This window comes from Brachycentrus maculatus, unplaced genomic scaffold, assembly GCF_059751285.1.
Source record: "Brachycentrus maculatus isolate JH-2025_06_01 unplaced genomic scaffold, ASM5975128v1 h1tg000158l, whole genome shotgun sequence".
In the NCBI taxonomy this organism is placed as follows: domain Eukaryota; kingdom Metazoa; phylum Arthropoda; class Insecta; order Trichoptera; family Brachycentridae; genus Brachycentrus; species Brachycentrus maculatus.
In genome coordinates this window covers 938,448-952,474 of record NW_028280911.1, presented here as the reverse complement: position 1 = coordinate 952,474, position 14,027 = coordinate 938,448, and the positions used below count along the sequence as shown (strand labels likewise).

The 14,027-nt window shown below is 32.8% G+C and overlaps 1 protein-coding gene across 1 annotated transcript; it reads left to right on the top strand.

Moving 5' to 3' along the window:
- The first annotated feature begins 674 nt into the window (after positions 1–674).
- Positions 675–13,574, top strand: Tango1 (transport and golgi organization 1). Its single transcript, XM_088261569.1, has 13 exons — positions 675–851; positions 1,189–3,552; positions 4,270–4,475; positions 5,315–5,618; positions 6,231–6,568; positions 7,794–7,916; positions 8,468–8,637; positions 8,816–8,917; positions 9,554–9,747; positions 10,260–10,515; positions 11,480–11,602; positions 12,041–12,156; positions 13,004–13,574. The coding sequence occupies exons 1-13, from the start codon at positions 743–745 to the stop codon at positions 13,072–13,074; spliced, it is 4,476 nt and encodes a 1,491-aa protein (XP_088117695.1). The 5' UTR covers positions 675–742; the 3' UTR covers positions 13,075–13,574.
- Positions 13,575–14,027: the final 453 nt, after the last annotated feature.

The window sequence follows — 14,027 nt, the reverse complement described above, 5'->3', positions numbered from 1 at the left end:
CTCTCTGAGATGCATAGGGCACTGCATTAAATAAACACAGTTTTATCTTGAAAACATGAAGGTAAGTTGTTCAGCCTTCCGCTTCAGGTATCATTCCAGAGTAATATTGAATAAATATTAGAATGAAGAATCACTTATATTTATTTAACCCCACCCTAGGAATCGATCCCGGGACCTCCAGCAAGGTAGATAAAGACTCTCCGATCTATAACGGGAAACACGTTGAAAGACAGCGTAAGAAATATTGAAAACTGGAGCACATGTAAAACGGAAAATATCATGAGATAGGGACGAAAAATGAAAGAAATATTGGAATAAGCATGTAAATAAAATATCGAAAAACAGACTTTCATGTATCGCTCTTCAAAGAAACCCCAAAGGACATAAACCCCCAGACCACCTAAAAGACGGAGAGATAGCTACCAGTCAACATCCCAAGAGCAACAGGCGGCGGTACAGACTGATCCTCAGGATCTATGAAGAAGAAGACTAATAAAGGCAATCATCTATTTGAAAAAAATACTACCATCAAATCTTGACAACTAGGTAAATACCGCAGTAAGATTTTAGTCGCATTTTTGATGCCATAAACCGCTGCCGCACACCTATTTGTCAACTTACTGGCAACTCTTTCTAGATCATCTGTCAAATTTGTACAATATTGAAATCTATGTAAATTTTGTCGAATGATGTGGCCGATTGTTACTTGATAGTTTTTTAGGTGCGTTAAAAATATGTTAAAATGGATTCGATAACTAGTTATATGAAAATTTTGTGTTGTTTTGTTATTTTGTTACATCAAACAAACTCTATATCAGAGTTAAGGCGTTGTGCTAATGAGGAATGTACAGGTGAGGCTTAACAGATATTGAATTTCGTATTATAATAAATCGTATTTATTTTGCGTACAACAAATACACACCGAATAATCCAATAAATGATCATTATATTGATAATTACATTGATTCATTCCAAAAAAAGTTGTAATCCTTAATCAAATTAAAATACTAAGATAATACGTTTGACCCCCTTTTGAGATTAAACAACCAGTAATGCTTTTGATGTAAGTGCACCATATTTAATTTATTTGCTTTTGATTTTTGCCTGCTTCAAATAATGTACGTGGTTTTGGTTTCTTAAATGTTTTAATTCATTTTTTTACTTCCTTTCATTTCATTATCATTTCAGAACCTTTGGCCCTAGGCAAAACTATGGTAACGTACCCGAGTGTGGATAAACATATATTATCTTTCAACAAAGGTCAGAAAGTTGTTGTATATTCAAAATCTGCCGGGTCGAATCAGGACCTTTGGGGAGTGGAAATAAATGGTCAACGAGGTTACGTTCCTAAAAATTTTATAAGGGTATCCAAAAATTTGAAAAAGGCCAACATAACAGTACCAACAGAGTTCTATGAACTCATAGACGAAAAGTTAGTTCGTAAGTCCAAAAAAGATAAGTTGATTCATAATGGTGCTGATATTTCTACTACTGAAAAACTCGAACTTGGTATACAAGGGCAAGAATCTGAGAACCTCGTTGTAGAAACAACGAATTTAGATAAATTACCAGTTAACATCAATGATGGCTCGGGTGACTCTCAAGTACAGTACAGCGATGTTCAAGCTTCTCCACCTCATACTGTTTTACAAGGAACTACTTTTTACTCGGATAACTTAGAGCCAGCACCAGTTGATGAAGAAAATAATGGTGATGAATTATCAGATATAGAAGTACTAGATGAAGATGATGAAGATGAAGAGGATTCCAGTGGTGAGGAGTCGTCAGGTGATGAATCTCCTGATGCGACTGATTCAGACGACTCTTCCAATATGCTTCTCGATGGTGATGCTACTAAATCGGAAGAGAACAATATTAAAATAGAAAGTGTTCCAGTTGCATCAAGTTTTATTCCTAATGATTCTGAAGTTTTAAATAAAAGCGAAAGTATTGATCAAGAAGCGAAAAGTAATTCCTCTTCAAGCGACCAAATTCCTGAAAACCTGGCAGTAGAAAGTAAATCAGTGAGTGAAGGAATAGAGAGCAATAATAAACCTGATTTAGATAGTAATAATCTTAATAATGTAGATGGCCATTTACCAGTTAAAGAGACAAAACCAGATGTACTTAACCAAAGTGAGAATAAACTAGATATTGGTGATAATTTTATGGATTCTAAGATTAACTTGAAAGAAATGGTGGAAGAACCCGTGCCATCCAATTCGGGTGATTTTGATGGCAACCAAGTGCCTGACAGCTCTCAGCCTGTTAATAGTATAAGTATTGAAAATGAATTAGATGTGAAAATACAAGAAGTTGAGACTGAAATTAACATTGAATCAGTTGCTAAAGAAATCGATAGCGAGCACGGATTGAATTTAGATCATAATGTTATAAATGTGATAGTTAATGAAAGTAAAGATAAAGTAGAACCTGATCAATCCAGCAGTGTGTTTGAAAATTTTACAAACTCGGAAACCATTTTGAAAGAGATGCTTCAAGAACCTTTGCCACCCCCTTCAAAAAATTTGGAAGGACACCAACAACTTGATAATTTTCAATCTATCAATACTAGATCTAAGCGTACGAAAGACGATGTACACAAAAAAACAGAGCCACATCACAATGAAAGTCAACAAAATACTAATATGGAACCATCCTCGGATAAAAAATATGCTGATGATATCAAAATTGCTCCTTATTCTCACCATGTTTCAAATAATGTTGATAAGGACTCACCAAAAGATCGACAAAAACGTAGGGATAAACATCAAAGTGATTTTTACTATCAACCTCAGTCTTCGGTTCCATCACCTAGTTTAGAAGCTAACCCAAAAGTAGAAGATATTGTTCAAAATTTTGATAATACGACAGAAATCGATGATTTGAGTATTTTGAATGACACTAATGTTTCGGAGAATGATGTACGTAACCTTACTCCCCAGGCTGCATCTTCCATTTTACCCGACACCGTTTCATCCACGGAGCATACATTGGAGAGTGTAACAACAAATGCCGATATTTTATTTGATAATCCTATTACTCCAGATTCCATACCTGAAAGTAGTACTTTGCCTTCAAATACTTTCTCACGTGAAACTCCGCAAGCTGAATTATCAATAGATCAAAATGCAGACTCCCTTCCTCGTGCTGAAAACATTCCATATTTTGAAAACTACTTTGAAGAATCGTCTAATATTAAATCTGGTCCAAAAGATGCAGACCATTCTGCTCAAGATCTTCAAGAGAACACGTCTGGACCTAATGAAGGCAAACAGGATCAGAATGAAGCCAATATTTTTGAAAGGGTGAATCAAGACATTGTAATTAACGATCAAGAAGAATCAATCCTAGTAGACAGTCAGACAGTCAATGATACATTTGTTTCTAATATATTGAACATATTGGATAGCCTTTATGCCAAAGTTTTCAATTTGTTTAAATCAAGTACACCTGCAGAGGGAAATTTGGACGAAATACTTGGCAAAGTTACCCATAGTGATGAGGATGACCATGGACATTCCCATGAATACATTTCCTCAATATTCACAGGTTGGTGCCTGCATCCGCAAAATATCTCTTGTACTCTACCAATTTTATTTTATTATTTTAACGCATTATATTTTGTGCACACTATTTCAAAGCATATTTTATTTCATTAATATTTAAATTTTCTTCTCTTTATTATACCCCCCAACTTTGAATAAACAAATTGCCGGGTCAAGGTTGATATAAACTAATGCTTTATAATTTATAAGAAAAAAGGTTATCTTTTTGGAACTGGAATGTTCTTTATTTTCAAGAAATTTAAATTTATTTGCATGTTTCTTTTATTGATCTGAAGTTAAATAATTAAACTGAAGAGTTACGGTGCCTTCCATAATAAATACAAACTGTGACCTAAGTTCAGTAACATTGTCTCGCAATGTTAGCAATACCTAACTATAACTTGTTTGAAATTTACCATTTTACTTGGAATGTTAGAACATGGTATTGTATTTCTTCATTCAGAGGCAATGGCAATTGCAACTTATTTTACTAAGCAGTTTAAAAGAAAAAGTACCTTACTTAAAGTTCTTACTTATTTAATATGCATAGATAAACACAATTTGTATTCAATATATTCAGTCTTGAAATTTGAATAAAGAATTTAAATCAACATGACATGCATAAAATAAATAGCTGTTGATGGCTTATGATTTTGTGTTCTGAAATATGATAGTAGTTTTTTAACAGTTTTCTTCAATCATATCATTTATTTTTATTTAGCTTCATCACCACCCCAGTGTATGGCAGAAGAGAGAATGGACAGTTGGTCTGATGTATCAGCTGATAAAATATTTTGGCTGGTAATATCAGCTGTTACCATTTTAGTGTTCACCCTTGGGTACTACTATTTAGAGAACAGAAAACAAGACGGAAAACTGTTAGCCATGGTGAATTCATTACAAAAAGAGCTGTTATGTAGTTCTACGGTAAGATTTATATCTATATCATATAATATATATTATAAAAATCACAAGATCAAAAATGCAGAAACAGATGCAACAAAATAAAATATGTACCATATTGGGTCACAATACCTTGATTATTTTGCCATAAAGCTCTATAATTTACTCCCATTGTCCATACAATCATCAAAAACAAAATGATTTATAAAAGAGCTATCAATATTGTTTAATGAAGGTTGATAGAAATGAAATAGATTGTGTCATCGGTTACAAATTACTGAAAAAAAATTCATTGAACAAGTATTGTAAAATGTGCTCTCAGTATAAGAAAACCCAATGAAAAGACATTATTGTAAATTAAATTTGTTACATATATCGCTCACTCCTTTCAAATTTCATTTCATTTTCATAAATCAAAATACTTGATTTTTCAGGAGAGCGTTTTTAAAGTTTAAAAATATAACACAATGTTTTAAAAATAAACATCAAGCCACTTATTGAACTTTTTACTGTGCAACAAATCTTTTTAGGTAAAACCTGAAGGTTTTTTCTCCATTTGAAAAATGTTTAGTTTATTTAAAAAAATAATTAAACAATATCTTTTCTTCAAAATGCAAAAACAACACTTTCTGCTCTGTAGCGGGTAAATATTAAGTTAAAAATATGCCTCTTTTGCTGGGATATAGTATATTTTCTGGGCATTCCGAAAACACGCACAGCTGAAAATTGTCGATTTTTGATTTATGACGTTCTTGAAAGGAGTAAGCAATATGTATGATGAAATAAACAAAATGCTGTATTTGCTTTCCATACCCTATTTTTTCAGACATAATTTATCTCAACTGTTTTGTACAATATTATAGGAGTGTATCATTCTTAAGGATGACTTAACAGTTACAAAAGAAAAGCTGATTGGGATAGAAGACAGTTCTTTCGGGTCTGACGAGATGGTGGCATGTCTCAAGAAGGAGCTGGGAGATGCCCATCAGACCATATCCGATCTCCACGACAAGTTGGCATCTGCCGAGGAAGAATTGGGAAACTCTACAGAAGCCGCTCTCGAATTGCAATCTATTCTGGATGAACAGTTGTCCTTGAAAGACACCAGCAGCAATTCTTTGGCATTCACCGTGGCAAATCTTCAATCCCAGCTTGATGACCAGCAAAGTAATTATTCCATCATCTTTTATTTAAAAAAATTAAATGTATTGAAATTATTCATCTATTATGGTCATGGGTTATCATATACAAACATAGGGGGAAATGCTTTTTCTCATACTAGTTTGATTGACTCTCGATATTTGAGAGGAAATTTTGAAATTCAGGTACCTAGATACATAAATGTCATTAATCCGTTACTAATTTAATTATTAAAAATGCAGAAGTTCACTTGGATAAAAATTTTCTCTAGAGACTCACTGCATAGTAGATAGGTTTTGTTAAAAAATACAATTACCATCCTTCCATGTATGAACATTATATGCAGTTTTTTTTAAATAAGTATTTATATTTGTACATATTTGGAAAGACAACTGGAAGTCAACATCCCGAGAGCTACAAGCGGAGGCACAAACAGATCCTTAGGATCTAGAAAAAGAAGAAGAAGAAGACATATTTTCATTTGAAAAAAAGCCTTATCAACTTGTGGTTGAAAATATAATCAAGTTGTTGTAGAATGGATGTAACCATGGGTCTCTTGATCAATGATCGGAGATGCTAATGAGGGACCACGAACTGATTCATGAAAATATAGATGTAATTAATTTGATTTTTTTTCAGCCACGATGAATCAAACCAAAGCCCAATTAGCTGCCAAAGTGGAAGAAAATGAGCTGCTTCTCATCAAGGTGGTTGAGATTGGCAACAAGAGTGCCTCTATAGAGAAGGAGCTCGTGGACTGCCAGAACCAACTCCGGCAGGCTCGGGACGAGTGCGAGAGCAAGTCCAGTCAGCTGCAGGACCTGACCTCCAACATGGAAAAGACCCTTCAGCAGATCAAGGAACAGAAGGCCTCCGAAGTCAAGGAACTCAAGGCCAAGATAAAGAACCAAAAGGAAGAGGTTGACACCACTAAAGTAGCACTTAAGGCACGCGCCCATGAAGTCACATCATTGCAGGTAGCTGCTTACTTCTATTCTATGAGATGAAATTAATTTATTTCGAAACAATCTGATGCATATGCTAATATCGACATGCCTTATGTAAAGTACTCTAACTACATTTTTGTCAATTTTTAGATATTTGGTGTATGTTTGATAGTGACCGTTATCTACAAATTGTTGGGTAATATATCCAAAATAAAACAAGGTTTGTTGGATTGAATTCTACATTTATTTATGTATATGTTAATACGTGACGCGTTTTGTCTTCTTAGGACATTATCAAGCACAAATTAGTGTTTAATAATGTCCTAAAAAGACGAAACACGTCACATATTAACATATACATAAATTAATGTAGAATTCAATCCAACAAACCTTGTTTTATATTGGATATATTACCCAACAATTCAATTTGGAATTCTACCAACTGTCTGCAGTTACAATAAATAAGTTATCTACAAATATAAACAAAGAAAAAAATACATAAAAGAAATAACGCCTACTTTTCAGGCGTATAAGACGCTATCTACATAGAATTTTCGAAATGAACTGAACTCCTAAAACGCTAACTACTTAATTTTGACAAGGCATAAAGTTTTAAAACGATTAAATACATTATTTTATCGTAATTTTGAATGTATAATACTAGTTTAGAATTTCAGATAAAACCGTTAATTATTAAAAAAAATCTTCTAAGCTCTCTTCTGTAAAGTAATTGATTTGCAGATAGAGTACTTTACGTAGGGGCCGTCGATATGATACTTTGTTAAATTAAGAGAAGACTGATTAGAATATATTTTTAAAAAAAACATTTCAATTAAAGTCATTTTGCCGTAATTCGAAAAAACATGTTTAGAAACTCTGGTACCTTTGATAAAATTTTCACATAAAACATTTTATAATTTTTGAAATATTACATTAAAAAATAAACTAATAAATTATGATTTAAAAAAAAAATATCAATAGATAGATATTAATGTAATTGCTTCATTTAGTAACGGCAAAAATCAGAATATTTAATAAAAAAATATTGAAAATAGTAACTGTGTAATAATGTTTGTATTTTGGTGATTGTAATTTCGCACTGAAAAAAATGATCGTTAATAAAATAAAAATCACTAGACATACCATTTTAACATATTTTGCTAATGATAGTTGCTTTAATAAAAGTAGGAACGATAATTTTTATTTAATAAGATAGAAAATGTAATATTTTGATTATTTTCCCTATTATTTGTAGGAAAATTTGAGGCTTCTCAAATTGGATAGCAAAAATATCGAAACCATTCTCGAAGCGAGCCATTCGAAAGCTGAACTAACTCAAGCAGTGGCAGAAAAACAAATTCTTGAGGACAAATTAGAGGTAAACCACTCATTTCAAATAAATACATATTTATTTTTATATAGTTGCTGTTTAGAGCGGCTACAGACAAAAAAAGAAAAGAAATTGTTTGAAAAGAAGTTGTTTTTTTTGTTTTATAGTGAATTTCAAAAACAAACACTTAAAGGTGGAGACTGACTGGAGCATTTCGTAACTAACATGTTACGATGCGAGCATTCAGGCTGACAGTACAGCGAGCAGAGCGCTCCATCCATAGTTTCAGATGCTCGCTGATGCTCGCCGCGAGCAATGTTACGACGTTATGTTACGACGAAATGCTCCGGTCAGTCTCCACCTTAACAATACTTTTTTTTAAACCCAATTTACTTTTGCCAAATAAAAATACTTTGGCATGTATTATTACTTATTAATTTTATTACTCGGCGAAACATTAGTCTAGTGATATTAGTAGAGATAGATTAGACAGTAGAATTAGTGATATAAATATCACATTTTTATAGAGGATGTCCCAATAAGTAGCTGTTTTATTTTTTATAGATCAAAATATATATTTTTGTATTGAATATTTTCAGAAAGAACAATCGCTGATGTTGGAATTGTCTAACAAAGTAGATGAACAGAATGCCAAAATGATGGAAATGAAAGAACAACTTAACGAAGCTGAACAGAAATCAATTCAAGCAACATCCAGATTGGAGGTTTTAACTAATTATTTTAACCAAAAAGAAGCAGAATTGCTCAAGTAAGTTGTGTTTATGTTGTATTTCGACTTCTATCATTCTTCTGTGAAAATTGAAAGAATAATCTATAAAAATAATTACAAAACGAATCTTTATTTTCCACATTGTTATCATGATTGAGATGGTTTTTACTAGTTTCTCTGAATATGCATGTACATATTTCATAATTTATTTTTCCAGAGAATTGAGCTCAAAAGAATCCCTATGGCTTTCTCAGCAAGGGGAAGCAATGTCCACAGTTGAAAAAATACAAAGTCTTCAACAGGAAATTCAACAGTACAAGTGAGTAATAAAAACAATATGTTAATATTGATCAATTTATTATATACATGTATTTACTCAACTAAATTAAACTAAATTGTCTACCTCTTCCATAATTTTATTTTATATTGGAATGAATATTTTTATGTAACTTCAAAAGAAAACAAAACTACTCAAGATTTATATGATTTCAATAAGTTATTAAATTTAATATAAAGAGCAATTGATGCTGTTCACTTTGGAGTACTATAAATATTATTTAAATGACATAAATCTAAGCATCCACCACCGTAACATTTTTATTAGACGATAAAAACATACAGTTTCTTAATTTCCTTACAAAGGTAAAACCATGTACTTATTATATACATATATTTTCATAAGAAGAATATATTTTGAATGTGGTAAATTTAATGACTCATTAATAAGTTGCTACAAATATGGTAATATTCAATCGTAAAAGAAATTTTCCATAATATTTGATTTGTATGTGTTAATGATTATTTTACATATAAATCTAGTAAATTTTCACAATTCAATTCCATATAATTTGCAATGCCATAAGTCGAAAGACACTAAATCGCAAGATTGACATCCAAGATGATCCAAGTTCTCTATACATCTTTTAACCAATTGTTTTTTTTTAAACTTGATCAGAGACACGGCAGAGGCAGTGCGCCGCGAGCTGGCAGAACAGGAGGTGGCATGGCGTGCTCGCGGGGCGGCCTTAGAGCGCCGCGCTCACGAGCAGTGGTTGGCACGTCGCGCGGCCGAGCGTGCAACAGAGGCGGCCGCCGCTGAGGCGCAGGCACTGCGACACCGCCTCGCCGCTCCCGAGCCCGCCGACAAGCGTTAGTTTCACCCTTTATTATTTTGCCATGATGGGAGAGAATAGCTCTAGAGATCAATAACTGTCAATCATGCGTCATTCGAGAGCTCTTCAGAGAGAGAGATCTCCTGTACCCAATGTTCTAGAAAGAATGACAGAAAGATAGAAGCCTACTGCGCCTATTGCTTTTTTGTTATTGCAAACTTCAAAATAATTTGAAATACTGTACACGTTGCTCTCCAGCATGACCATCGCTCAGAGAAGGGTCCTGCCCAACATCTTGGCAATGCACCATGCCAAGAAGAACGAGAAGAAGGCACAATAATATGGCGACTCCACTTTTCCCCTTCATACTCAGAGAATTGACAACATTTTAATATATTTTTTTATCATTATCATTTTTATATCATAATCCACATGTATCAGTGCCTTTGAGGTAGTATTTTACGCAAAGGGGGCTATATAAATGATTTTAAATTATTGTTATTATTATACTTGTCTCGCGTCAAGGTTTATGAAGTGTTGTCTTTACAGGGGTAGTCTCACCGATGAATGGCGTGGAACCGATCCCGGATGTGTCACTCCTGGGCTTGCCCCCGCTAGGCGCCATGCCTCCTCTGGGGGCCATGCCCCCCTTGGGCTCCATGCCCTTCCTGCCGCCCCCGCTGGCCCCCCCCCTCCCCTTCCTGCCGCCGCCGCCACTGCCCCCCCACCGCCCCCCTCCGCTGGGCCGCCTCAGCAGCCCCCCGCCACAGCACTTGCGTCACCATACCTACTCGCCAGATTCCAGGTGAATGTTTGTTGAACTTTCCTCTCTCTGAATATACACAAACAATACAACTTTAAAAAAGCAGAACTTATTTTTGCAAGACAAGGAGTTCTTCACTATTTGTGTGTACAATAAAATTTGTACATATATAAGCCACTACTTTAATAAACCGTGTAATGAAGTTTTATTGAATTTTATTTGAACAGAATTTCTATAAAATAAACATACGTATATGAAGACACCAAATAGTATGACTAAATACTTTGTTGGAACAGATGTTGGGATGAGTCAATGAGAATTATACAAGTATTTCCATCAGAGTTGACCCAAACATATATGGAGCGTAAAACGTACAATATATTGCATAATATTACAATGTACTTCTTTTGGCTATATGGATGAACAAAATAACCAGATATGTGTTTGTTAGGTCAACACTGATGAGAACGCTTGTACTATAGTTTCATTTGCGTACTTAGTACAGTGAAAGTCCGTTAATTTAAAATAAAAAAAATAAAAATGATCGGGCAAATATAATTTATACAATGGATTCAAATTTATTAATACATATTAGATCATAAATAAATATTTTTTTAATTCTCTTACTCATTGGACAGTGTGAGGTACCTACTTAATTTTTTTTTTTTTTTAAGAATGGCAATCAAATACAATCGTTATGAAGTTGGTAGGCTTGAAGCTATTTTATGTTATATACAAACCATCAATACTAAGTTAAGTTGTTAAGTACTATACTTTATAGTATAGTACTTAACTATTTTTTTTTAAATAATGGCAATCAAATAAAATCATGATGAAGTTGGTAAGCCTTATAGCTATTTTATGTTACCAACCAATGAAATTAAAACTGCAGTGCTACCAACAGCAAACTTTACTGTAGTCTTTTGCCATCTTTATGTTATTGTCTGGAAGTTGGGCTCGTTTTGTTGTGTTGATTTATTTTGATAGTGTGCATTATTTATTGTAGATATAGTCCTGAAAGAGACTACAGCCCAGATCGCCGGTCCACTCCTCACAGGGTGCGATCTCCATTTTCCCCCCAGGAAGCCCGCAGAAGAGGGTACAATGACAGGAGATATGAAGATGATAGGTATGTTTGTTTTCAATTCGTGATTTTAATATATTTAACAGATCTTTAATGATACCTCAACAGGCTTGTACAAATAAGTATTTAAGTTACATAAGCTATTAACACATTGTTGCCGGGCGGTTTTTTTCATCAACCCTGACCATATTTAGTAACTAAATAAATAACAAGTAACCACAAACCCAATTCCGATCTGTACAATATTTTTTGGCATCACTCACGCTCTAAAAATTAAGCAAATAGAACGCTTATAAGCATCTCCCGCTCTACCAACAGTATGTAACAGATGCTTTTACGCATTTCCCGCAAACAATGTGTTAAGAGTACAGGTAAGCAACCCAAAGTGCTCTACCCACCGCTGCTGTTCTCCTTTTCCCAACCACATTACGGTATACACAATAATCATTAAAAAAAATTATATTATTTGTTTTCACCATGCAGATATTATGATAGCGGAGAAGACAGAAGATCGAGGCGTTACGATGAAACAGAAACAGATCTCAGCCCTCCCCCTTCTCCCCCACCGGTACGAAGGCATCCTCCTCGAAATCATAAAGGTTTATATTTTCATTTTACTTCATTAACCTTTCCCTCCTGGTGATATGTATTTACTACAAATCGTCTTTAAAAATGAGAATATCAGTATAAAATACAATAGATATGGGCTCAGAATTATTTTATTCTTCCGTAATATAGTTACGTATTGCATAAAAGCATTATAATATAAAGTTATTAATTTACAGTGACAAAATCACCAACATTTGTAAAAAAATGGGGGATAAAATCACCAATATTTCACAGTGTGTGAGTATGTGCCGTGCTTTGCACGTGTAGTGTGTTTAGTAGCGGGCAGGTCGTCCTCTGCAGCAGTCATGTTGCTACGGCAGCTATTACAGCTACTTCCAATGTATTTTTTTTCTTCTCATTACATTTCAACTTCAACTAAGGTCAATAAAAGCAACTTTTAGGAATACTCACATTTTTCGATAGTCAAATTTTTATCAAATAAAGAACTTTTTATGGAATTAATAGTTTCTTTAATTTATGTTTTACTTAGTAAATACCACTATTTCTTAAAATCTACTGTGACGTGTTTCGATACATTGAATGCATCAAAACACGTGTCACAATAGATTTTAAGAAATAGTGGTATTTACTAAGTAAAACATGAATTAAAAATGGATAGATTTTATTACCACAAAATGACTGCCAAATCAATTAATGATAGTTTTTTTTTTTAGTACCTTTAACTGGAAAATTATTTCATAATAAAAGTAGGAGAATTCTGAAAACAACCAATAAAAGATAATTATTCTTAAAAGTACTACTCAAATGTTATCTTGACGATCATCGTGTTAATATAGTTATAGAAGAGTAAACCAATACAATATTTGGCATTTTCAGGTGTTAGTTCCGGGTCTGGCCAATCTTCAGAGTCATTAGAAAGGATAAGCAAACATTCAGGAAAATATTAGACTACCCAAATTGTGCTTCACTACTGTTCTATTCATTGTGATAAATGATTTTATAATTAAACAGTAATTATTATTAATAAATTGTTACCATTATTTTTTTTATTCTCCCACCTCCTTTATATTATTTAAAAATAAAACTCATATTTCAGACATCAAACGTTTATTTTTTACATGAATACATTACAAATTTTATTACACGCATCCGTGAATAGATTCTAAATTACATTTTTATATTGTCTGCAAAGTGTGTGAACATTCTCCATAATATCTCATACAAATACGTAACAAGTGTTAGTGTTGTAAGGACCCTTATTGGGGTTATCTTCTCTCCGGGATGTTAAGCTATAGCTATTGGCTCATATCAATTTTTTGTACACATACAAATTTTAAAACTACATTGTGATACCTACTCCCGCAGAAAGAGAACATCTCATTGCGTTTAACGAGTAACATTTTGGATATGGGGTGTAACATTTTGTATATCATTAATTTGATTCTACATTTTTATAGTATATATATATATATATATATATATATATATATATATATATATATATATATATATATATATATATATATATATATATACACACATATACATATACATATACATATGCATATGCATATGCATATGTATACATATGTATATGCATATGTATATACATATATACATATGTATATACATATGTATACATATGCATATACATATGCGTATACATATGCATATGCATATACATATGGTATATGCATATGTATATACATATGCATATACATATGGTTTATATATATATACATATATTAAACACTTAGAATTTTATACTTTCATTTAAAATTAAGGATACATTTTAATAATACTTATTTAATTATAATAATTATTTAATAAATAATATTTGCCGCTTATAAATTATGGAGAAATCATTTAATATCTGAAAATCTTAACAATTTTTTAATTA

Excerpts from the sequence above, each read along its gene's own strand:
- Tango1 (XM_088261569.1), top strand. The coding sequence starts at position 743 with ATGGATTCGATAACTAGTTATATGAAAATTTTGTGTTGTTTTGTTATT. Across the intron at positions 6,569-7,793 it reads ATGAAGTCACATCATTGCAG|GAAAATTTGAGGCTTCTCAA; the intron begins GTAGCTGCTTAC and ends TATTATTTGTAG. Across the intron at positions 9,748-10,259 it reads TCCCGAGCCCGCCGACAAGC|GGGTAGTCTCACCGATGAAT; the intron begins GTTAGTTTCACC and ends TTGTCTTTACAG.